Raw genomic sequence first — 23,876 nt, 5'->3', positions numbered from 1 at the left:
GAGGTTACTTTCATTATTACCCTTTTAATTATTCCTAGACTATTCTCCTAGACAACATAAAGTTGTTACGAACTTCATTACTTAAAAGAAAGATAAATATGAAGAGAAAAAAAGTCACAACAATTCTCTTGAACTTTGAAAAAATTTAGAACTATAAAAAAATCTCAACAATTCACTTAATATGGACTATAACTCAGTTGGTTGGTTATCTAAACTTCTACCTTATTGATAAGATTTCAACTCTCCACCTTATAATCTCCTTCCGTATTTTTCCATTAAAAAAAAGAATTTTCCCATTAATTTAGGTCTTAAAGGCAAGCAATTAATTGTTCTCTTAAAAAAATCAAGTAGAAAGTTCTAGATCTTATTTTTACGCTTGAAAAGTAAAATTAACTAAAATATGAACGTAGATTTGTGTTTTTTTTATTTTGTTAGATACTTACATTGAAATCTAATTAAATTTAGATTTGCTATTTAATTCGAATCATTGTAAAAAGTTTGTGATCGAATGATAGACAACAAATACAATACTTTACTCTCTTTTTTTGGATAATAAGATTATATTATATATTTATATAATTAGGGGGTACAGTAGTTTCATTAACCCTATATGGGTTATTAGTTACAATAAGATTTTCGAAACGAGCTAACTTATTACACGTAGTAGGGTTAACTAGTCTAGAGGAAGTTACTCCGTTCTTGTCTTTTGTAAGCTGGCATTGGACAATGTCCGGAGGGGATTGAAGGATAGTAGCCATATTATAACTTGTTAGCTTGGAACCTTGCTTTGCCAAAATATCTGCTACGTAGTTCCCTTCTCTAAAGTTGTGGCGGACCATTGGATTCAACAACTTCCTCAACAATGACCTGCAATCAAATATAATAGATTCGTAAGGTGGTTGAGGATGATCTAGCAGTCTTAAAATATCAATGGAGTCTGTTTCTACTTTTAACGAGTCCATTTTGAGAGAGTGAACCAAGGATAGACCCACGTGAAAGGCTTTTTTTGTTAAAAAAGTAGTTTCGAGTTTCGAAGAATAATTATTTTTGTTTGGCTGATCAATTTGAAAAAAAAATGTTTGCTAGTATTATTGCAGCAAATTGTGTCTGGACAAGTTTTTTAAAAAGTATTTTTTCAGTTTTTCTAAAACAATTTTTATTATTAAAAGCTTGATCAAACAGATCAATTTTCTAGAAAAAATATATTCTTTTAAAAATAAAAGAAATGCTTTTAATTTCTTAAAAGCTTGACAAACTATAATTAGTGGGCTACCAAATTTTGAATATTAAATAAAAATAAATAAAAATAGGGAAACAAGAAATGGACCATATCATTAATTTGAGTTGCAACATTAAGAGGAATTAAACAAAACTTTGATCACAAGAGAACACATCGTCTTAAAAGGTCCCTCTCGTGGCCAAAATCACACCTCATAGCCTACCTAACTTTTCCCCTAAGCACAACCACAACAGTGAAATCTCATTTGGTAGAGTTTGGAAATGATAAAATATACGTAGATTTTATCACTATTTTATAGAGTTCGAGATGTTATTAAAGAAATATCCTTGGCTCAAATATATTAAACCCAAGTAACAAAAAAAGAAAATCATGAAGAAGATACATCAGTTAATAAAACAACAATAAAAAGTCTATAAGAAAGAAACTAGTGTACGACTACTACTACAAGGCGGAACTAGAATTTTCACTTAGGGGTTTAAAATATGAATAAGTAAACATACGAACTAGTCGAAGAGGGTTCAATATTTATTATATATACACAAAAAAATAATTTTAATCATGTATAAATAGTGAAATTTTCAATCGAAGGGGGTTCAGATGACCCACCTAGGCCTAAGCTAGCTCCACCCCTAACAACATGCACTAACAAGCCTAAGCGAGATACCTTCTAACCCTACTAATTAACCATCTACCCTAATATGTAGCATCCACTCCACTCTATAAATCGTTTCTCAAATTTAAAACTTAAGTAATTTTTCATGTATAGGTTGTGAGTTTTAGTTCCATGATTTATTTTAGGAGTTTAAACTCCCCAAGTCGTTTATTGAATTTGAATTTCCAATAATTTTTCATTATGATTGTGAAAATTTATACTCCGTGAATCTTTTCCGAATAACTCAAAATACCAACATAATTTCACACTGTAATTGTGAAAAATTAAATCCCATTAATCATTCATAAAGTTTAAACTGATAAAAAAAATGAACTTCATAATTTTTTCACGTAGTTTGAAACTCTTAATCAAAACTCCATTATTTCTCAATTACATTCTAAATGATTGTGGTATGAAACTTGCTCAATTGACCACAAACTTTGTCTTATGGTAGACAACGTAAGTTCTTCCTAGCGATTTTTTTCAACTTAAGATCATTTTTTAAAGTTTTATTAAGCAAGATCAAAAATTCAAAACCGAACACTTTCAAAGACATCACGCATCATTTCCTAGTACCCATTTTCCCAAATCTTCAAATTTAAATGGGCCAAGCCCATATACCTAAGAAAAGGAAAGAGAGAATCCAAGCCCATTATTAACAGTTTGATATTGGGCCATTGGCAAAATCCAGGCCCAAAAGGCTCAAAGTTTATAAAATATCAGTTTCAACCCTCCAACAAATCACCCTAAACACAAAAGCCCCTAAAGTTGAACAGTTCTAAGCCTTTTCAGTTCACCACCATTAGAATTTTGTGAGCAAAAGAGAAACTTTGTGAAATCTCAATCTCAGCTATGTCTTCGAACAACCCTTCTCAGCTTCTTCCTTCTGGTACTTTCTTTAACTTTTGCCTTCTATTTTTTTGATTTTGTTCTTGTGTTTTTTAGGGATTTGGTGTAATTTTTATGTTTTTTTGTTAGTTTTATGAGATGGGTTTTTGAGTTTATGTGTTTAATTTTGCAGAGTTGATTGATCGTTGCATTGGTTCAAAGATATGGGTGATAATGAAGGGTGATAAGGAGCTTGTTGGTACACTTAGAGGATTTGATGTTTATGTTAACATGGTTCTTGAAGATGTTACTGAATAGTAAGTTTTTTGTCTCTTTACTTTTTATGGTGCGGGGCAGTTCTTTTTGTTGATGATTTTGCTGTTGTTTTGTTAAAAAATGGAACTTTAGGGTTTTGGAATGCTAGAATTTTGCCATTGTTTTGTCAAAGATTGTGACTCTAGGGTTTTGGAGTGCTAAAGGAATTTAGTAGGTTTTCAATTGTGTGCATTGGATTTGGAGCAGAGATTGATTAAGTAGACCAGTTTTGTGTAGTGATAGGTGCCCGGTCAAATTTGCCGAGTTTAGAGTTGCAATCTGTGTACTTATATGAGAATTGGGGTTTAGCGTCATGTGTAGTTGAAAATGATTCAAGAATAAAGTTGTGAACTTTTGGTGAAGTTCGAATACACCAGTTTGTAATGTGGAATTGGGAAGTCTTGAATGTTGATCACAAATTCATGCCTTTCTGTTAAGTAAGTAATGCATGTTCTTTTCCATGCTCTTATCCTGGTATATCGTAGCAGCCATTGGATTTTATTATGATGGAGCTGGGAATTGGGAACCATCATGTTAATGTTGTAAAGTAATGTATGCTCAGCTTTTTGAGAGTTACTCTTTACAATAATTTTGTATGTTAGCTCTGCATAAATGTTACTGCATATATATTGATGTTACATAGTTTGTGCCATTTGAAAAGCTATCCGTTCTGCCTCCGCCCTCATAACTCTGCTATGAGCTATAGTTTACATAGTTTGTGCCATTTGAAAAGGTATCCATCCTGCCTCCGCCCTCATAACTCTGCTATGAGCTATAGTTGAATGGACTATTTGTCACTCCACTGTGCCAACTATTTTTCAATATTTATTTCACTGCCATTTCTGTATCACATTTTGTATTACTCCTTTGTTTGGCTTTACTTGAGTTGAGGTTCTTTCGGAGACAGCCTCTCTACCTCCACATGTTAGGGGTAAGGTCTGCGTATACTCTACCCTCCTTAGATCCCACTTTGTGGGATTTCACTGGGTATGTTATTGAGGCAGAGGCCTGATCTGTTGCACTGGGGACTGAAATTAGCTTTGGTATCTCTATTCGAGTGAGGATTTAGTTTTATATTAGTACAAACTAAGATGATACGAGTCGAAAGTTCTCAGTCTGTCTATTTTGTATTGTTTACGGAACCTGATTTATGTTTCCCAAGTGCAATTAAAATATTTACTCAGAAGTCTGAGAATGCATTTAAATTGTGGCCCTCTTATATGTGATCTTATCCGCTTGGAGTGGAAAGCCGCTATGCTGTGGAATCACATGGATAAAAGAAACATAATTGAGGAGGAGGAGGAGGGAGAGTGAATTCTCACGTTTGTTCTGCCTGTTTTGTCTAGTTGCCCATGGCTTGGAACTGTGGATGGGTAGCTATCGAAGGAAATTTAATGACCAGATAACATGTTACTTGCATATTCATCTAAAAGAGATCCTTATCAAAAAAAATAATTTCATAAGTTGACACCTAAAGGCTAAAAGCCTAAAACATACTCCTTGAGTACGGTACCTCTACGTTCATAGCAGCTTTGTTGTTTGTCTTTCAACTTTTGATGCTGGCCGATTCTTTCTTTCAAGGAGCACTAAAATATTATTTGATATCGAAATTATTTCAAAAAAAAAAACTATAATTAGATATTGAAACGGAGGTTTTAGGATGCATTCATCTGCTTTATTGATGATTCAGTATAAGATGCGGTCTCTCTTTAAGTCTAGTTTATCCGCATAAAAGTTATTTTCTCTTTTAATGTAACACAGTATGTCTGCCTTTTGTAAAGTTCATGTTATTCCCCATCCCGGGATGTAGACAGGTTTATTTTTTCCCGGTGCTTTTTATCAATCCTCTGCTCAACAAGTTTTCAATTATGTTACAGTGAGATCACTTCTGAAGGGCGGAGGATAACAAAACTTGATCAGATATTGCTCAATGGAAACAACATTGCTATCGTGAGTATAATCTAGCCCCTTCCGAATAAAATATTTCTTCATTTTTCCCCCTCTCCCTTCGAATAACAATATTGCTATCGTGAGTATAATCTTCTCTCCCCTTCATGCAGCTGGTTCCAGGAGGGTCGCCACCTGATGAATGATAACTGCTATGCAACTTGTGCTGTTTAGTGAGACTAGTTGATGAAGATTTCCGCGAGATATATGTATTTTTAGTAATTCTGATGTGTTCAGCTAGGCTCTACTATCAATTGTAGTTGCATTATATTGAAAACGTTTATGGTGATGATACTTGCAATGATACTTTGGCTCTGGTGTTGCCAAGCTGTTAGCTTTAAACTGTGTATGGAGTTTCGACAGAATGGTAAAATTCAAATGGATCGTTGGTTACTGTGACGATACATTTTAGTTGTCTTTGTGCCTTGAGGGTGTAGTCTAATGGTTAATGAAGTGTGTGCAAGGTTCAAATTACAACAGAGATGGAAAAACATTAGGTGATTTCGTCTTGTCTGATTATTCTTAATAATAATAAACCAAGCAGGGACGAGTAAGACTCTTGCCTTTGCATAATGTAATTTAAATTAATCAGTTTTTTTTTCCAAACATGACAGACAATTTAAATGATCAGAATATATGCATATTGCAACTCTCTATTATGAAAATCTTAAAAGCAAATACTTTGTTTTACTTTCTTTTTTAGTTCATTTAAAAAATATTTTACTTTTAATTTTTATAAAAAAAGTAACTCTTTAGTTTTAACTTTCTACTGAATATGTTTAAGACTACGAAATTAAAACACACTTTAGTATATTCTAATTTCTACCTATTTTTTAATTTAACACTACAAAATTGAAAAGTCATTTTTTAACTTCTTAAACTTTGTTGAGACCTCATTTGATTTTCATAGAGTTGTCGAGATACTTACTATCTTACAAAGTTTTATTATAGCATCTATAGTCGCTTCTGGTTTAAACATATAACCCAACAAAAATATACATATATAAGAATTAACTTATTTGACTCTTTCGTCTCATATTAGTTCACACGCATATTAAGAAATCATAAATAAGAGGATAGTTTTACCAATTCACCCCTTAAGAACTTCTTTGGAGCTTTTCATACAAGTTTAAACACTTTCAAAAATAATTAATTGCAAGAATAATATGAGAATAAATCAATTAATACTTTCTTGATTTAGTAAGTATGAGACAATTATTTTTAATATAATAATCAATTAATATCAGACAGAGGGAGTATAAAAATTGGTACCAAATATTCCACAAAATTAAAATACATTTTAGTACAAATTATATGTACAAGATTCAATTTTATTTTAATTTTCTTAAACTTCGCATCAAGTTAACATTAGACATACTATCACGCCATTCAAAATGAATAAGTAAAATGAATAAGTAAAAGTGAACGGAGCGGATACCCAAGTACGGCATGCTAAGTTATTCCCGCGCAGAAACAAAAAGACTTTCACTTTGTATTGGGATTTGGGAGTAGAAGCTTAGCTGAGAATTTTCTTTGGAAGTAAAAGAAAAAAAAATGCAAAACAAGAGAAGGAAATTAGATATCCCAATTGTGATCATAGATATCAGTAGTAGTAGTGAAGAAGAAGAAGAAGAAGAAGAAGAAGAAGAAGATGATGATGATGATGATGTTGATTATATTGATAATTATAACACTTCTAGTGATGATGATGATGATAGTTCTGATAATACGAATTCGAAGAGGAAGAAAATGAGTTTTTCTAATAGTAGGAAGAAAGGGGAGTCCAAAATGTGTCATCAGTGTCAGAGGTCTGATAAAGAAAGAGTTGTGTGTTGTTCCAAATGTAAAGTGAAAAGATATTGTCTTGCTTGTATCAATAGATGGTAAGTACTATATTAGAGGTGGATTCAGGATTTAAACTTCGGGTTTTGACTTGTTTATCTTCCTTATCATGAGGAGACTTGGTTGAGGTTTTTTTAAAAGCTAAAGATTGATTCTTTTGATGATGTAGGCATGTTAATCCTAGTTTTTGGCTTCGGTTCAATTTATGTGATGTAGTTTGACTTGACCTGGAGTTTAAGAAAGAAATGCTTTTGAAATATGTGGTTTAATTATGTTAGTGTGACTCCTTTTAAAGTTCATGAATATAGAAATATGTTGTTCTTTTTTAGACGGAGTAAAAATGAAAGTGAGTAGTATAAATTGGGATAAACTGAATATTTGATTATCATTTTGTGAGAGTTTTTGAAGAAATTTTGGGATGATCATTTGTAAATGGCAAATGGGGTAGAGAGGAAGGGAAAAATTGTGGGGTGGAGCTAAAATGGGGCAGGGTGGGGCGGGACGGGCTAAGACTGTAGCAAGTTAAGTTGTGCCCTTCCCCGTCCCGCTTCACCCTGCCCCAGTTAGAACATACATCCTTATTTTTTGCTATATACTTGTGCTTTTTGTCCATGGTTGTATTTTCTTCAGTTTTGGTAGGTCATGATTCTTTTTTTGTTTTGGTCATTGAGGTTGATGCTTGAAGCCTTGACAATCATATGATATAATAGTGTTTATATGAACTCTTTGATGATATTTATAGCATTGATGAATTAGCATATTTATATGATCAATTTCATTCAAATGTAATACATTATATATGTAACCATTGCCCCGATCACTCCGGCTACATCTGTTTGTCTGTAATCAGTTTCTGATGTTCATCATTTCTGTTTTCTATTTGTCCTCTTTTGTAGGTATCCTGGGATGGTAGAGGAGGACTTTTTAAAAGCTTGCCCTGTATGTCGTAACTTTTGCAACTGCATAGCATGTTTGCGGTTAGATGGGACAGCAAAAGTAGGATTCTTTCAGTTCTTCTCTTTGTCTAATGCTCTAAAAACATTTAGTTATTGCAAATTGAGTGGTTCTCTTGTTTGCAATACAGCATTTGATGAATGTAGAAGTGAAGTTCAGTGATGAAGAAAAATTTGAGTACTCTAAGCACATTGTACAAGCACTTTTGCCTGCTTTGGAACAACTTAATACCGAGCAAATGATTGAAAAGGAGATTGAGTATCAGATTCAAGGTATTATAAATCTCTCAATCTGATGCTAACAAGGTTATAGATTTGTAAAGAGGTTGTCATATACTAGGTGTTGTCACTTAGTAGGTTGTCATATACTGTTGGTAACACGGATTATTAATGTGAGTGACTCGATGTGATTTCGCAAATACTGGCAGCATTTGATGAAGCCAAACATCTCAAAGTTGATATACATTTAAGAATGCTATGAGTTTTGGGGCTGTAATTCTTCAAGAAAAAGATTGTTTCATCGAGTACCATTTTTTCTTTCTTTTGCAGCATTGCCAGATTCGGAGGTTAAAATACCCAAAGCAAAATACGAGAAGGACGAGTGTATTTATTGGTGAGCATTCATATTTACTTTAGATTGTAATTACTCCCTCTGTCCATGAATAAGTGTCGCTTTAACTCATTTCACGCCCAATTAGAAAAACAATAAATGTAAGGTATACTTTACTAAGTTACCCCTATTTATTAGATGTTTTTGAGAATCGAACACTATTAGGAAGTAGTTCTTTAATATAAGGGTATATTTGAAAACAATTACTATTTTTGTCTTGAATTCCTTAAGCGACACTTATTTTGGGACAATATTTTGCTAAAGCTACACTTATTTTGGGAAGGAGGGAGTAGTTGATAAATTCACTGAATATTGAATGTCATCTGTTATTTGCAGCAACTATTGCAGTGCATTTATTGTTGATTTTCACCGGAGGTGTTCTAGTTGTTCCTATGAACTTTGCCTTACTTGTTGCAAAGAATTAAGGAATGACAACTTGCAAGCAGATGCATCCGAAGTGAGGATGCAATATATTTACAATGGACTGGATTATTTGCATGGTAAAGGTTGTAGCGTAACTTCAGTCAAGAATGGAACTTGTGGTGGAACGACTAAAGTTAAAATAAGGGATCAAACTAAGGTGGCGATGACATCTAAATGGAAATCCGTGGAAAATGGTGCCATTCCTTGCCCACCCAAAGATATGGGAGGCTGTAGTAACGGAACATTAAATTTGAGATGTATATTTTCTGAGAATTGGATATCGCAGCTGTTACTCAAAGCTAAAGAAATATCTCAAAAATGTAAAGTGAAGGAAATGTATAATGATTCAGAACTGCACCACTCCTGTTCAAAATCTAAGGGTGAAAATGGTACTTATGGTGGCAAGCTACGTAAGGCAGCTGCTCGGGAAAGTTCTGATGATAACTATGTATTCTGTCCAGCAGCTGTGGATACTCGGCGTGCAAATTTGAGGCATTTTCGTCTATATTTAGCTAAGGGTGAACCAGTTGTTGTAACTAACGTCCATGATAATGCGTTGGGATTGAGCTGGGAACCTATGGTAATGTGGCGTGCTTGTCGACAAACCAAGAAGGCTACTGATGTTTTGAATTGCTTAAATTGGTGTAAGGTTTGTGTAAACATGCTTTGCAAAATCAGAAACAATTGAGGTGTAGTATATTATATTTTCCATGTTCTTACCTTAGTTTACTTTATCCTGGATACCATGCAGTTGGAAAAGAACATACACCAGTTTTTTATAGGATACACGGAGGGTCGCTTTGACAGTTACGGGTGGCCTCAACTCTTAAAGTTGAATGACTGGCCGCCATCAGGTCTATTTGATGAGCGGCTGCCGCGTCATGGTGCTGAATTTTCAAGTTGTTTACCTTTTATGGAATATACACATCCTCAATATGGCTATCTCAATCTTGCTCTAAGACTTCCTGATAACTGCGTGAAGCCAGATTTGGGACCTAAGGCATACATTGCTTATGGTTTTCCTAAGGAGCTTGGACGTGGAGACTCAGTCACCAAACTACACTATGTTATGACTGATACGGTACGTTGGGCTCCTTCAAAATGTAGTGTAACAATTTGCTGGTACTGTAGAGATCTAAGTACTCAGAAATATTAGCATGCACTCTAACATTATGTATATTTTAGGTCAACATGTTGATGCACACTCAAGCAGTGGTCCCAACAGTTGAACAGCTCTCGGCCATAGAGAAGTTGAAACAGATTCACAAAGAGCAGGATCAGAGGGAATTTGTAGCTGATGCTAACAGGATGCATGAGAGCATTAAGGATTACGTCCCTAATGTAAACGAAAAATCTGTGCTGAAAGGGATGAACTTTTCTCAGAAGAAACAGAACTGTGATGGTTTGAAAGTTGAGAATAGTAGTAAATCTGAGAATAAGAAGTATTGCCTCCGAAGTGTGAAAGCTGATTGTGAAACAAAGAAAGACGGAGAGGATAGTAGTTCTCGTTTTGGGAAGGATAGGTCTGAAGGATTTGAAGAAGCAGATGGTGGTGCTCTATGGGATGTCTTTAGGAGGCAAGATGTTCCTAAATTGGAGGAATATCTCAGGAAACACTTCAGGGAATTTAGGCACATATATGGCTCACCGTTGCCGCAGGTAAAGATAAGCTGCAACTTTCATTCACTTCTTCATTTTGAAATTTCTAAAGTAATTTTATCTTTATCCATGTTTTGCCTCCCCCATGACTATAAGTGCACGTCGTCATTCAATGTTTCTGTCTCTTGACTTGTCACATCTCCATAGGATGTGGCCTGATATTTATCGTCTTGGTGATTTCCATTGTAATTGCTATAATGGTGTGATGTAAGTTATTTGTAATTCTCATAATAATCACTTTGATACTTAGTGTGAAAACATGTAATGTACGTTATTGTACTTCGGCTCTGTTGATGGATGTTAGTTATGGTTTCTTATCTTTTATGGTTCAGAAATTACATCTCTTAGCTTGCCAACGTTACAATGGAAATTTGATACTTCATTAAACTCCAATATACTATTTCACCTGATATCCTCGTTGAATAATCCAAAAATATATTGATTAAACTCCAAAATATTGTTTCCATTACAGGTTGTTCATCCCATTTTTGATGAAACTTTCTACTTGAGCACTGAGCATAAAAGGAGGCTAAAGGAAGAATATGGTCATCTTACTCTCTTATTCATTGCCATTTCCTTGCATGTCTCGTGCAAAAAGCAGTTTTGGAGTCTGTATCTTGCATTCACTATGCTTTCATTTCCTTTTGCAGGAATTGAACCGTGGACATTTGTTCAAAAATTAGGTGAAGCTGTTTTCGTTCCTGCTGGATGTCCTCATCAAGTTAGAAATTTAAAGGTATGGAGTTAGTTCATCTCTTTATCCCACGTCATTCTATTGCCCTTTTTTTATAGCAAGTTTTTGTAGTATTAGGAAAGTCCAGCAGCGCATAAAACCGTCATTTTCTTTTCTTTTCCAGCAGTTTCTGATTTTAGATCCCTGTCATAATCCTTAATAGTGCTTTAGAAAGTATCATCTATCCTATACAGCTTCTTGAATGGCATCTTTCGTACTGCTTTATGAAGAGAAAAAAAGATAATAAACGAAATTGAGTAATTTCGGTGACTTCTGGCGTTTTCATCTTATACAGTCCTGTATCAATGTCGCTGTTGATTTTATTTCTCCTGAAAATGTGAATGAGAGCATCTGTTTGACTGAGGAGCTTCGCAAGCTTCCCAGAAATCATGAAGCTAGGGAAGACAAGTTGGGGGTATTTGACTTCTTTTTTCACTACATTGATGTTATGATTGTAATATTAGTTTCTCGCTGAAATGAGTGTTTGCATGTGTAAAGATTACTAAATTCTGCGTGTGCCACTTCAGGTAAAGAAAATAATTGTTCATGCAATGAGCCAAGCGGTGAATCAATTGGAGAAGACACTATTGTAAGATTGTTGCTCCTTGTTTTCACAAAGTTGTGCTCTTATTTGCTTTTTGGTTAACATGAAACTTGTATATTTCGTTTAGAAAATGAACTTATATAACCTCTTTCCTCCTGTATCGTAAAGTTTTCCTGCCATCTCTCTGTGCCTTGCATAAATTTTGCGTTTTGGTCTTATTCTGGATATGCTTAAAGTATAATTTCCTTTTTAGTTTGTCCCGAAAAGAATGACACCATTCTATATTCAGAGATAATTTGACTATAAAATGCTCATTTTACTAATGAGTTTCAAAAGTCTTCTTTCTTGAACTACCAGTCCGTTCAAACAATGTCATTGCTTCTAGTGCTCTTCAGAAGGCTAAATACCTTTGTTTATGTACACTTAAAGTTTCTTTCTCTTCTTCTTCTTCTTCTTTCGTGGATGCAAGTAGGAACTCTGAAGCAGGCATCGATACAGGATTATCCTTATCACATTCGATCAGCAGAAGTATAAATGTGAGCCACATTCCCAACAACTTTCATTTCCAAGTCGAACTTCATTATTTGGCTTTTTTTTCTTCATTTCCTCCTTTTTAGTCTATGCCAGGACCAAGTACACCAAAATCTTCCTCCTCCGTTTCGGAAGATCTATCTAGTCGCAAGACTGCCAAAAGAGAAGAATATGTTGTTCCAACTGAGAATGAGAAACCAAGAACTGCTGAAGTTAATCTACGTTCTCCGCTTCCAGTTCTTGATCATCTGTCTTCAGCCAACAAGGTTTACTCATATGATTACTGATATCTCAACAGTCCCAATAGCTTTCATTTTTAAGTCAAACTTCATTATTTGGCTTTTTTTTTTTTTTTTCATTTCCTCTTTTCTAGGCTATTCCAGGACCAAGTATGCCAAAATCTTCCTCCGTTTCGGAAGATCTATCTAGTAGCAAGACTACCAGAAGAGAAGAATATGTTGCTCCAAGTGAGAATGAGATACCAAGAACTGCTGAAGTTAATCGACGTTCTCCGCATCCAGTTCTTGATCACCTGTCTTCAGCAAACAAGGTTTACTCAATTGATTACTGATATCTCAACAGTCCCAATAGCTTTCATTTTTAAGTCAAACTTCATTATTTGGCTTTTTTCTTTTTTTTTTTCATTTCCTCTTTTCTAGGCTATTCCAGGACCAAGTATGCCAAAATCTTCCTCGGTTTCGGAAGATCTATCTAGTAGCAAGACTACCAGAAGAGAAGAATATGTTGCTCCAAGTGAGAATGAGATACCAAGAAATGCTGAAGTTAATCGACGTTCTCCGCATCCAGTTCTTGATCACCTGTCTTCAGCAAACAAGGTTTACTCAATTGATTACTGATATCTCAATAGTCCCAATAGCTTTCATTTTTAAGTCAAACTTCATCACTTTTTTTTTTTTTTTTTTCATTTCCTCTTTTCTAGGCTATTCCGGGACCAAGTATGCCAAAATCTTCCTCCGTTTCGGAAGATCTATCTAGTAGCAAGACTGTCAAAATTGAAGAATATGTTGCCCCAAGTGAGGATGAGAAACCAAGAACTACTGAAGTTAATCTACATTCTCCGCTTCCAGTTCTTTCAGCAAACAAGGTTTACTCAATTAACAACTGATATCTTTTCTGGTTTAGTTTTTCCTTGTTATTGATTTATGTAAAAGTATATGCATTATATTGTCAGGCTCAAGAAAGCACATTGGTTCCTAGTCAAGAGTTGAAGCAGTTCATCTATATAGAGGACGTTGAATCAACTTTCCACACGGTTCAGTCATTCTTGAAGTCTTTACCAGAGCAGTATCCCAGCCAACAATCCAGCCTCCAGAGCAATAGTACTTCTTCAGCCCAAACACTTGCAAAGTTGATATTTGAATGTTCAATCAGACTACCTTTGGAGGCATTGGCTCATGACCCGATAAATGAAAAAGAAATGCATGGTGCAATTGCTGCTTTAAATGAAAATCCCTCATCATTGTTTAGCGATGAACAAGCCAAGCAATTGGTAAAACTCAAGTATGAATTCCCTGTCATGGTTAAGAAATGGAGGGACTTGGCACGAGCTGAATTAAGTTACCAGGAATTCTTGACCAACTTCGAAGAGGACAGGAAAAAACTGGATAATTGGATTAGATCAGAAGCAATGTTGAAGTCGGAGTATGATAAAAAGGAGGAACAAGCTAGGGAGTTGGAAGCATTACTTCAAGATATAAGGACCAGACAGAAAGAAATCATGGATGAACGACAAGAAGGGTCTAAAGAAGCTCAAAAACTCATGTTGTTAGCTCAAGAAAAATCTGTCAGGATAGAAAGCACTAGCAATGAATTGGTAACAACAAAGATGCAGATGGATGGCTTAAGGAAAAATTGGTCCAACTTTCAGTCTACATTCCCGTAGATGTTACATTCCGGTCTCTCCTTCTGTTGTCAGAAACCACAATTGTTTTAACTTTCTTGACGTTATGGTTCCTTGGACTAGATACATTTTGGAAGGTGGAGTTATAGTTCATCTGTATGTATAGATTATTGGAGGTTTTTGGCTGCTTTTTCCCGGTATGTTGATGTTTTTGTAGATATTTATGGTTCACCACCTGATGAGTGATAACTGCTATGCAACTTTTGATGTTTACTAACACTAGTTCTTGAAGATCTCCGCGAGAAATTGAAAAGTCAAGCAATGATTTCAATATGTGTTTTCACTTTTCAGTGATTCTGCTGTACGAGCTTACAATGAATCAGCATTGGCTAGGTTTTAGTAAATTATGTGTGTGTTTCAGCTAGGCTCTACTATTAATTGTAGTTGCATTATATTGAAAACATTATGCCAATAATGCAATGGTACTTTGACACTAGTGTTGTTAGCTTTAAACTGAGTATGGAGTTTTTACAGAATGGTAAAATTATTTGGATCTTTGATTTTTCTTCCACTTCAACTTGAGATCGAAGCAAAGAAAAAGGAGCAGGAGCAAGATCTTGTCGTCTCCCGCAAGGAAGATTCTGCAAAAAAATCAATTGAATAGACAGATAAGTCCGGTAGCAAGTAAGTACAACTAATTTAGGGGTGTTGAATGAAGCCAAGGACATGCATTTTATGCCTCTCTTTATTCTGATATATTTGAATTAATTTTATTTCTTTTTATAGTAGCGCCACATAAAGAAATAAAGTAAAATAATTTAAAAGATATCACCTTAACTTTTAATGTTAGTCAATTATGCATTTAATGTAGTTATAAAATGTTCAATTCCTCACATGTGTTCAAGAGAGTGAGCACGCTCTTTGCACCACCTTAGCACACTATTTGCACCACCTCAGCACGATCTTTGTGTCACGTCAGCATCTGAGTGCATTTATTTATAACATTTTTCAGACAAAACCTAAGTGCGGCTAGTAAGACAGAAAAGAGTAGAAGTGCAGCTGAAAAGTTTTGTTGAAAGAGAAAATGGAAAACAAGGAAAAAGAATCATCAGATATGGATATCAGCACTAGTGATGAAGAAAAAGTTGATAATTCAATGGAGAAGACGAATAAGAAGAGGAAGAAAATGAGTTTTTCTAGTGATGGAGAAAACAGCAGGAAGAGAGGGAAGTCTAAAATGTGTCATCAGTGTAAGAAGAGTGACAAAGACAGACTTGTGTGTTGTTCCAACTGTAAAGAAAAAACATTTTGCCTTCCTTGCATCAAACAACGGTAAGAATTTAGACGCCGATCCAGGATTTAAACTTGAGATGTTAATCTTCCTCATCACGAGGGGGATTTGATTGAGATTTTTTTTGTAAAGATAAAACATTTTGCCTTCCTTGCATCGAACGATGGTAAGAATTTAGATGTCGATCTAGGATTTAAACTTGAGATGTTAATCTTCCTCATCACAAGGGGGACTTGATTGAGATTTTTTTTGTAAAGATAAAACATTTTGCCTACCTTGAATCAATCGATGGTTAGAATTTAGATGCCGATCTAGGATTTAAACTTGAGATGTTAATCTTCCTCATCAAGAGGGGACTTGATTGAGATTTGTTTTTGTAAAGATAAAACATTTTGCCATCCTTGAATCAATCGATGGTAAGAATTTAGATGCCGACCTAGGATTTAAACTTGAGATGTTAATCTTCCTCATCACGAGGGGACTTGATTGAGATTTTTTTGGCCAAAGATACAGTTTTGAAGATGTAGGCTTATTAATCCTACTTTTTGGAGGGAATAGAATATTTGAATATCATTTTGAGAGTTTTTGATGAAATGTGGGATAATCATTTGCATAAATGGCAATGAGGCGGGGCATGCTAGGCAAAATTGTGGAAAATTTTTGCAAGTTAAGGCTAAACGGGGCAGAGAAGGACAGGACGTGCAAAAACGTTAGCAAGTTAAGGCTCACCCTTCCGCGTCCTGCCCAGTTACATCCCTATTTTTGCTAAATACTTGTGTGCTTTTAGTCGATGGTAATATTTGCTAATGATTGTTTCTGATGCTTAGCCATCCTTTATTACTGCAAAATATGTTAAGAGTAATTAGTTTTCTATTTGTCCAATTTGTAGGTACCCTTGGATACCAGAAGAGGCCTTCTTAAGTGCTTGCCCTGTATGTCGTAACCTTTGCAACTGTAAAGAATGTTTGCTGTTACAGGAGCTACCGAAAGTAGGATTCTTTCAATTCTTCTCATTGTCTGATGATTGCTCTAAAACATTTATTTATCGCAAATTGAGTGGTTCTCTTGTTTGCAATACAGGATTTGTTGAATATAGATGTGAAGTGCACTGATGAAGAAAAAATCGTCTACTCTAAATACATAGTACGCGCACTTTTGCCTGCTTTGGAACAACTCAATACTGAGCAAATGATTGAAAAGCCGATGGAGTATCAGATTGGAGGTATTAAATTTCTCTATTCGATAGTAAGAAGGTTATAGATTCCTTTAATAGGTCGTCATTATTAATGTGAGTGACTCTACATAATCAAAAGTGAAGTAGCTCAATGTGTTCATTTAGTATCATTTTTCTTTCTTTGGGCAGTATTTCCAGATTTTGAGGCTAATACACACAAAGCAGAAAATGAGAAGAACAAGTCCATTTATTGGTGAGCATTCACATTTCTCTTAAGACTGCAATTATTTGATAAGTTCACTGAATAATGAATGTCATCTGTTATTTTGCAGCAACTATTGCAGTGCTTTTATTGTTGACTTTCATCGGAGTTGTTCTAGTTGTTCCTATAAACTTTGCCTTACTTGTTGCAAAGAATTACGGAATGGCAACTTGCAAGCAGATGCATCCGAGGTGAGGATGCAAAATATTGACAATGGACCAAGTTATTTGCCTGGAATGGCTGAAGTTATAACAAGGGATCAAACCGAGGTCGCTATGGAATCTAAATGGAAACCCATGGAAAATGGTGCCATTTCTTGCCCACCAAAAGATATGGGAGGCTGTAGTGAAGGAACATTATATTTGAGGTGTCTATTTTCTGAGTTACTGATATTCGAGTTGTTACTGAGAGCTAAGGAAATAGCTCAAAAATGTAACTTGCATGTAGATTCAGCACTGGACCACTACAGTTCAAAATCAAAGGGGGAACCTAGTACTTCTGGTCCCAAGGTACGTAAGGCAGCTGCTCGGGAAAATTCTAGTGATAATTACTTATTCTCCCCAGCAGCTGTGGATATTCAGAGCACAAATTCAATGCATTTCCGGTTCTCTTTTTCCAAGGGTGAACCAGTTATTGTAACTGACGTTCATGATAGAGCATTGCGATTGAGCTGGGAGCCTACGGTAATATGGAGTGCCTGTCGACAAACCATGAAGGCTGTTGATATCTTAAATTGCTCCAATTGGTGCATGGTTCGTCTAGTCATCTATTATTTGAGCACTTATTGTTTATTTAGATAACTTGAGTTCTGTTCATATAGAAGTCTTGTTGTTTTCTCTCTAACTCTATTTAATACGCTTTCTGCCTTCATTAATTACGTGTTTTGTTTTCCAGCACGTATGCAACCTTTACAAGGTACACATTGCTTATGGTTTTCCTAAGGAGCTTGGACATGGAGACTCGGTCACCAAACTACACTATGCTCTGACTGATACGGTATGTTTGGCTCCTTCAACTGTACTGTAACAAGCTGCTGTTACTGTAGAGATCTAGATACTCGGAAATGTTAACATGCACTCTAATCTTTTGGGGGGGAATTTAAGATGAAGTTACATTAAAAAACTTACAAAAAAGGCATATCCAAGTTCATGCTTAAGGTCTTATTTTTCTTTTAAATTATGTATGTTTTAGGTCAACGTATTGATGCACACTGAAGCAGTGGTTCCAAAGGTTGAACAGCTCGTGGCCATAGAGAAGTTGAGACAAATTCACAAAGCACGGGATCAGAGGGAATTTGTAGCTGATGCTAACAGGATGCATGAGAGCATTAAGACTAAGATCCCTAATTTAAATGGAAAATCTGTCCTGAGTGTAACAGCTGATTGTGAAACAGATAGGTCTGAAGGATTTGAAGAAGCAGATGATGATGCTCTATGGGATGTCTTTAGGAGGCAAGACGTTCCTAAATTGGAGGAATATCTCAGGAAGCACTTCAGGGAATTTAGGCACATAGGCTCACCTTTTCCACCGGTAACAATTTAGCTATGTTATGGTTCACAAATTACATCTCCTAGCTACCCAAAGTTACAATGAAAAGTTGATAAACTCCAATGTGTTTTCCATGACAGGTTGTTCATCCCATTCTGGATAAAAGTTTCTACTTGAGCGTTGAGCATAAAAGGAGGCTAAAGGAAGAATATGGTTATCTTTTTCTCTTATTTGTTGCTATTTCCTTGCACGTCTCATGTAAAAGCAGTTTCTGAGATTGCATCTTGTGTTCACTAGGCTTTCATTTCCTTTTACAGGCATTGAACCATGGACTTTTGTTCAAAAATTAGGTGAAGCTGTTTTTGTTCCTGCCGGATGCCCTCATCAAGTTAGAAATTTAAAGGTGTGCATTTAGTTCATCTCTTTATCCCACGTCATCATATCGTTCTTTTTATAGCAATTTTTTGTAGTACTAGGGAAGTCAAGTTAGAGCCATCATTTTCTTTTCTTTTTCAGCAATGTTTTCTTTTATATCCCAGCCTTTAATACTCTCTCCGTTTTAATTTGTTTGTCTTATGTTCTTTTTTAGTCCGTTAAAAAAGAATGTCTCTTTTCTTACATGGATAACTATATCTTCATTTTCTCCAAGTACACATCATTTCGTAAGCCTGTTCTTCTTTTGGATTTATTTTCCTGCACTGATATGATTTACTATAGTAAGATGTTAGCTTAGTGAACCATAAATCTAGTACTTTTATAAGCTCAGCTCAGTGACTTCCTGTGTGTTCATCTTTTACAGCCCTTTATCAACGTCGCTCTTGATTTTATTTCTGCTGAAAATGTGAATGAGTGCATCCGTTTGACTGAGGAGCTTCGCAAACTTCCCAGAAATCATGATTCTAGGAAAGACAAGTTTGGGGTATATGACTTCTTTTTTGCTTCTGCTCCTCTTAAGCATATGTGTTCTTTTCCTCAAAATTATGGTCTAGAGAATATCAATAAATGTGGATTTTAATGGAAAAGAGCACCACTGTATAGCATGTAGCATGACAATACTATGTTCTCATTACATGTTAAAGTTTTACAATATGCAAAAAACAGTGTTTGCATGCGTAAAGATTACTAAATTCTTCTTGTGCCACTTCAGGTAAAGAAAATTATTGTTCAAACAATGAGCAAAGCAGTGAATCTTTTGGAGAAGACAGTATTGTAAGATTTCTGCTCCTTATTTTAATTTGTTATCATCTGGTGTTTCTGTTCTAGACATGCTTCTATCTTCTGTCGGAACACATATGACATAACCATTTAAAGACAAAAGGTAAAATATGGTAGTTGAGCGAAAAAATCAGTTGGGAACTCTTCCTCTGATCCAACTTGTGTCGCACACTCTCCTTTTTAGTCGGTCCCCAGAAGAATGACATCTTTCAATATTTAGAAACTATTTTTAACTATCAAAATTCCATTTTATTAATTACCATACAAATATCTGTGACTTATTATACAACACGAGTTTCGAAAGTGTTCTTTCTTTCTTAACTACGCGTCAAGTCAACCAATATCATATAAAGAGGTGATGGCATTGCTTCTAGTGCACTGCAGAATGCTAAGTACCCTTGTTTCACATTTCTTCTAACTTTTGTTTTCCTTCCGTGGATGCAAATAGGAACTCTGAAGCAGGCATCGGTACAGAACTATGCTTATCAAGTTCGATCAGCAAAACTATAAATGTGAGCCACAGTCCCAACAGGTTTCATTTCTATGTCAAACTTCATTCTTTGGCTTGTTTTATTTATTTATTTTTCATTTCTACTTTTCTAGGCTATGCCAGTACCAAGTATGCCAAAATCTTCTTCCGTTTCGGAAGATCCATCCAGTAGCATGGCTGCCAACAGAGAAGATCCATCAAGAACTGCTCAACTTATCCTGTATTCTCCACCTCCAGTTCTTTCACCAAACAAGGTTTATACTCCATCAACAACTGATATCATTATATTTCTCCTTTAACTTTACCTTGTTATTCTCATAGAAATTTATGTATGTAAAAGTATGCTTTATATTGTCAGGCTCAAGAAAGCACGTTGGTTCCTAGTCAAGCGATCATCAATATAGATCAGGACGTTGAATCAACTTTCCACACCGTTCAGTCATTCTTGAAGTCTTTACAAGAGCAGCATCCCAGGCAACAATCAGGCCTCCAGATCAACAGTACCACTTCTTCAGCACAAATTCATGCAAAGTTGATATATGAATGCTCCATCAGACTGCCTTTGTCGGTATTTGCTGATGACCTGACAAAAGAAAAGGAAGTGCATGATGCAATTGTTGCATTAAGTGATAATCCCTCATCATTGTTGAGCGATGAACAAGCCAAGCAATTGCGAAGCCTCAAGTATGAATTCCCTTTCATGGTTAAGAAATGTAGGGACTTGGCACGATCCAAGTCAAGTTGCAAGGAGTTCTTCACCGACTTTGAAGAGGACAGGAAAAAACTGGATGATTGGATTAGATCAGAACAAAGGTTGAAGGCTGAGTTTGAGAAAAAGGAGGAAGAAGCTCGAGAGTTGGAAGAACGACTTCAAGATATAAGGACCGCTCAGAAAGAAATCATGGATGAACGACAAGAACGGTCTCGAGAATCTCAAAACATCTTGTTGCTATCTCAAGAAAAAGCTGGCAAGATAGAAAGCATCAGCAATGAATTGGTAACAACAGAAGTGCAGATGGCTGGCTTGTTGAAAAATTGGTCCAACCTTATGTCTTTATTCCCCTAGTTGTTACTAAGTCTTTTCTTCTGTTGTCACAATTTACAGTTGTTTAACTTTCTTCTCGACTTTATGGTTCCTAGGACTAGATACATTTTGGAAAGTGGAGTTATAGTTCTTTTGTATGTATAAATTGTTTGAGGTTTTGGGCTGCTATTGCCTGGTACATTGACGTTTTGGTAGAAAATTTGGTCTCGAAATCTAGTTTAACTCTGCATAAATGTTAATTCCTATTTCTTAGATATTGATGGTACATAGTTTGTGCCATTTGAAAAGCTAGCTATCCTGCCTCCACCTTCATAACTCTGCTATGAGCTATAGTTGAAAGGACTATTTATCACTTCACTGCGTAGCGATTTTCCAATATTTATTTCAATTCCATTTCTGTATCACATTTTGTATTTTTGGCAACTTGAGGCCTGATCTCTTGTACTGGGGACAATCAATCCAGTAACAACCCCCCCTCTCTCCCCTTAATGCAGATGGTTTCTGCTGGTTCACCACCTGATGAGTGATAATTGTTATGGAACTTATGTTGTTTACTGTGTCTAGTTCTTGAAGATCTCCACGAGAAATTGAAAAGTCAAGCACTGGTACTTGAACACTAGTGTTGCTAAGCTGTTAGATTTAAACTGAGTATGGAGTTCTTTTAGAGAATGGTAAAATTAATTGGATCTTTGATTTTTCTAATTCCACTTCAACTTGAGAAGCGCGGAAGAAAGAGGAGCGGGAACAAGAGGTTGTCCTCTCCAGTAAGAAAGATTTTGTAACAAAATCAATCGAACAGATTGAAAAGTCTAATAAGCCTATCGATTTAAGCAAGTATGACTAGTTTAAGTGCCGCCCTAAAGACTTCCAAAATTGGGGTGGAAGTCCACATCCCTATTCTGGTTATAGTGTCTACAAATAGGTTAGCAAACTAGTGAATCAATGGTTGTACCTTTTCCTAAGGATTGTGCCTTTTCCAATGAGTTGTGATTTTTTCAAAGAATTGTGACTTTTCCGATTAGTTGTGACTTTTTTGAAGGCTTGTGACTTTTGTGATAAGGCACAATTAGCACTTATTCATACTACCATTGGTTAGCTATAAATAGAGGGTTTCTATCATTTTTAAATTATGAATTTTTTTAAAGTTTTCTTCTCTTTTTCTTCTTCATAAAAGTCCTCAAGTGTGACTTGCAACAGTTAAATAAGTTCGACGTTCAACGAAATTTGAGGTACCACACAAGGAAGAGTTTGGTGAATAAATTATAGCAAATCATTCATCAATTCGCACTCCTATTTTTCCACTATGATTTTCATCACATACATACTTCAATACTCCCTCTGTCCTAATTTATGTGATTTACTTTCTTTTTTAGTCAGTCCCAAAAAAGAATGACACATTTCTATATTAAGTAACAATTTAACTATAAAATGTCTATTTTATTCTTAATGAAATGATCTACAACCACACAAATTTCTATCATTTATTTTGGACCACAAGTTTTAAAAGTTTTTCTTTCTTTCTTAAACTTCGTGTCAAGTCAAACTACCTCACATAAAATGGGACGGAGGGAATATTATTTATATTATTTTAGAACATTAATACTACTTAGCATGAGATACACGTGCAACGCACGTGTTCAAGAACCAGTATTACAAAAAACATAAATATAAGATAGAAGGTAGGGGTGTTGAATGTAATTATATATAAAATGTTCAATTAAAAATGACATGTGTCAGTACTATTCAGATTTTAAATTATTTTTTGCCCCTCACATGTGTTCAAGAGAGCGAGCACTCTCTCTGTACCACATCACGCTCTTTGTGTCACGTCAACATCTTCGAGTGTATCTATTTATAACATTTTTCAGACAAAACCTAAGATTGCGGCTAGTAAGAGATAAAAGAGTAGAAGTGCAGCTGAAAAGTTTTGTTGAAAGAGAAAATGGAGAAGACGAATAAAAAGAGGAAGAAAATGAGTTTGTCTAGTGATGGGGAAAACAGCAGGAAGAGAGGGGAGTCTAAAATGTATCATCATAGATTCATAGTGACAAAGACAGACTTGCGTGTTGTTCCAACCGTGAAGATAAAACATTTTACCTTCCTCGCATTAATCGATGGTAAGAATTCAGATCACCAGTGGCACGAACATATCTCCCAATCCTGCTTTCTTAACTTGGTTCCATCAGGACCAACTCATCCAGTTCAGAATGACCTCTTGCTTCTGTCAAACCCACCATTGCCTCTACAGTTGTTGCTGCTAACTCGTCTAAATCAGCGTGGATGCTCTGCATATTACATATGCAAACAGATCTCAAACACGAATCTTCAGCCTGCGTGATCAACTTGCTCGTGTCACTAAGGACTCTTGAATATCTTCACACTATTCCGTCTCTTTCAGATGAGTTTCACACTATTCAGTCTCTTTCAGATGAGAGATGAGTTAGCCACTGCTGGTGCTCCTGTGTCCAATCCTGAACTCATTGTCAAAATACTTAGTGGTCTAGGTTACTGCCATTCATGCACTTGATACTATGAGGAATTGTTTGAAAAGCTACTTGACCATGAACTCAGTTGCCTACCATTTATTGTGACAATCTTGGAGCCACATTCCTAAGCAAAAATCCTGTCCTCCATAGCTGTGTGAAGCATGCTGCAGTGGATTTTCACTTTGTTCACCACCATGTAGACATCAAAAAGGTTCAGGTTGTTCATGTCCATAGTGCCGATAAAAAAGCTGGCACTCTCACCAAGCACTGCCTAAACCTGCTTTCCA

General features: G+C 35.6%; 3 protein-coding genes across 3 annotated transcripts; all 3 read left to right on the top strand.

The window, feature by feature from the left end:
- Positions 1 to 2,641: 2,641 nt before the first annotated feature.
- On the top strand, positions 2,642 to 5,379 carry LOC125870914 (sm-like protein LSM5). The gene is made up of 4 exons (XM_049551460.1): positions 2,642 to 2,781; positions 2,914 to 3,037; positions 4,913 to 4,985; positions 5,096 to 5,379. The coding sequence occupies exons 1-4, from the start codon at positions 2,745 to 2,747 to the stop codon at positions 5,126 to 5,128; spliced, it is 267 nt and encodes an 88-aa protein (XP_049407417.1). The 5' UTR covers positions 2,642 to 2,744; the 3' UTR covers positions 5,129 to 5,379.
- Positions 5,380 to 6,693: 1,314 nt separating this feature from the next.
- Positions 6,694 to 13,134, top strand: LOC125870112 (lysine-specific demethylase JMJ25-like). The gene is made up of 15 exons (XM_049550470.1): positions 6,694 to 6,865; positions 7,721 to 7,820; positions 7,909 to 8,050; positions 8,327 to 8,390; positions 8,724 to 9,459; positions 9,562 to 9,891; positions 9,996 to 10,469; positions 10,942 to 11,014; positions 11,120 to 11,205; positions 11,498 to 11,617; positions 11,730 to 11,791; positions 12,219 to 12,282; positions 12,364 to 12,543; positions 12,651 to 12,827; positions 12,937 to 13,134. Exons 1-15 carry the CDS (start codon positions 6,732 to 6,734, stop codon positions 13,132 to 13,134), a joined length of 2,940 nt encoding a protein of 979 aa, XP_049406427.1. The 5' UTR covers positions 6,694 to 6,731.
- Positions 13,135 to 13,233: 99 nt separating this feature from the next.
- Positions 13,234 to 14,250, top strand: LOC125870908 (uncharacterized). The gene is made up of 2 exons (XM_049551455.1): positions 13,234 to 13,382; positions 13,470 to 14,250. Exons 1-2 carry the CDS (start codon positions 13,236 to 13,238, stop codon positions 14,178 to 14,180), a joined length of 858 nt encoding a protein of 285 aa, XP_049407412.1. The 5' UTR covers positions 13,234 to 13,235; the 3' UTR covers positions 14,181 to 14,250.
- Positions 14,251 to 23,876: the final 9,626 nt, after the last annotated feature.

Source organism: Solanum stenotomum, chromosome 7 (genome assembly GCF_019186545.1).
Source record: "Solanum stenotomum isolate F172 chromosome 7, ASM1918654v1, whole genome shotgun sequence".
Classification (NCBI taxonomy): Eukaryota; Viridiplantae; Streptophyta; class Magnoliopsida; order Solanales; family Solanaceae; genus Solanum; species Solanum stenotomum.
Note: the sequence above shows the minus strand (reverse complement) of the source record. Positions and strands in the feature narration are given on the sequence as shown.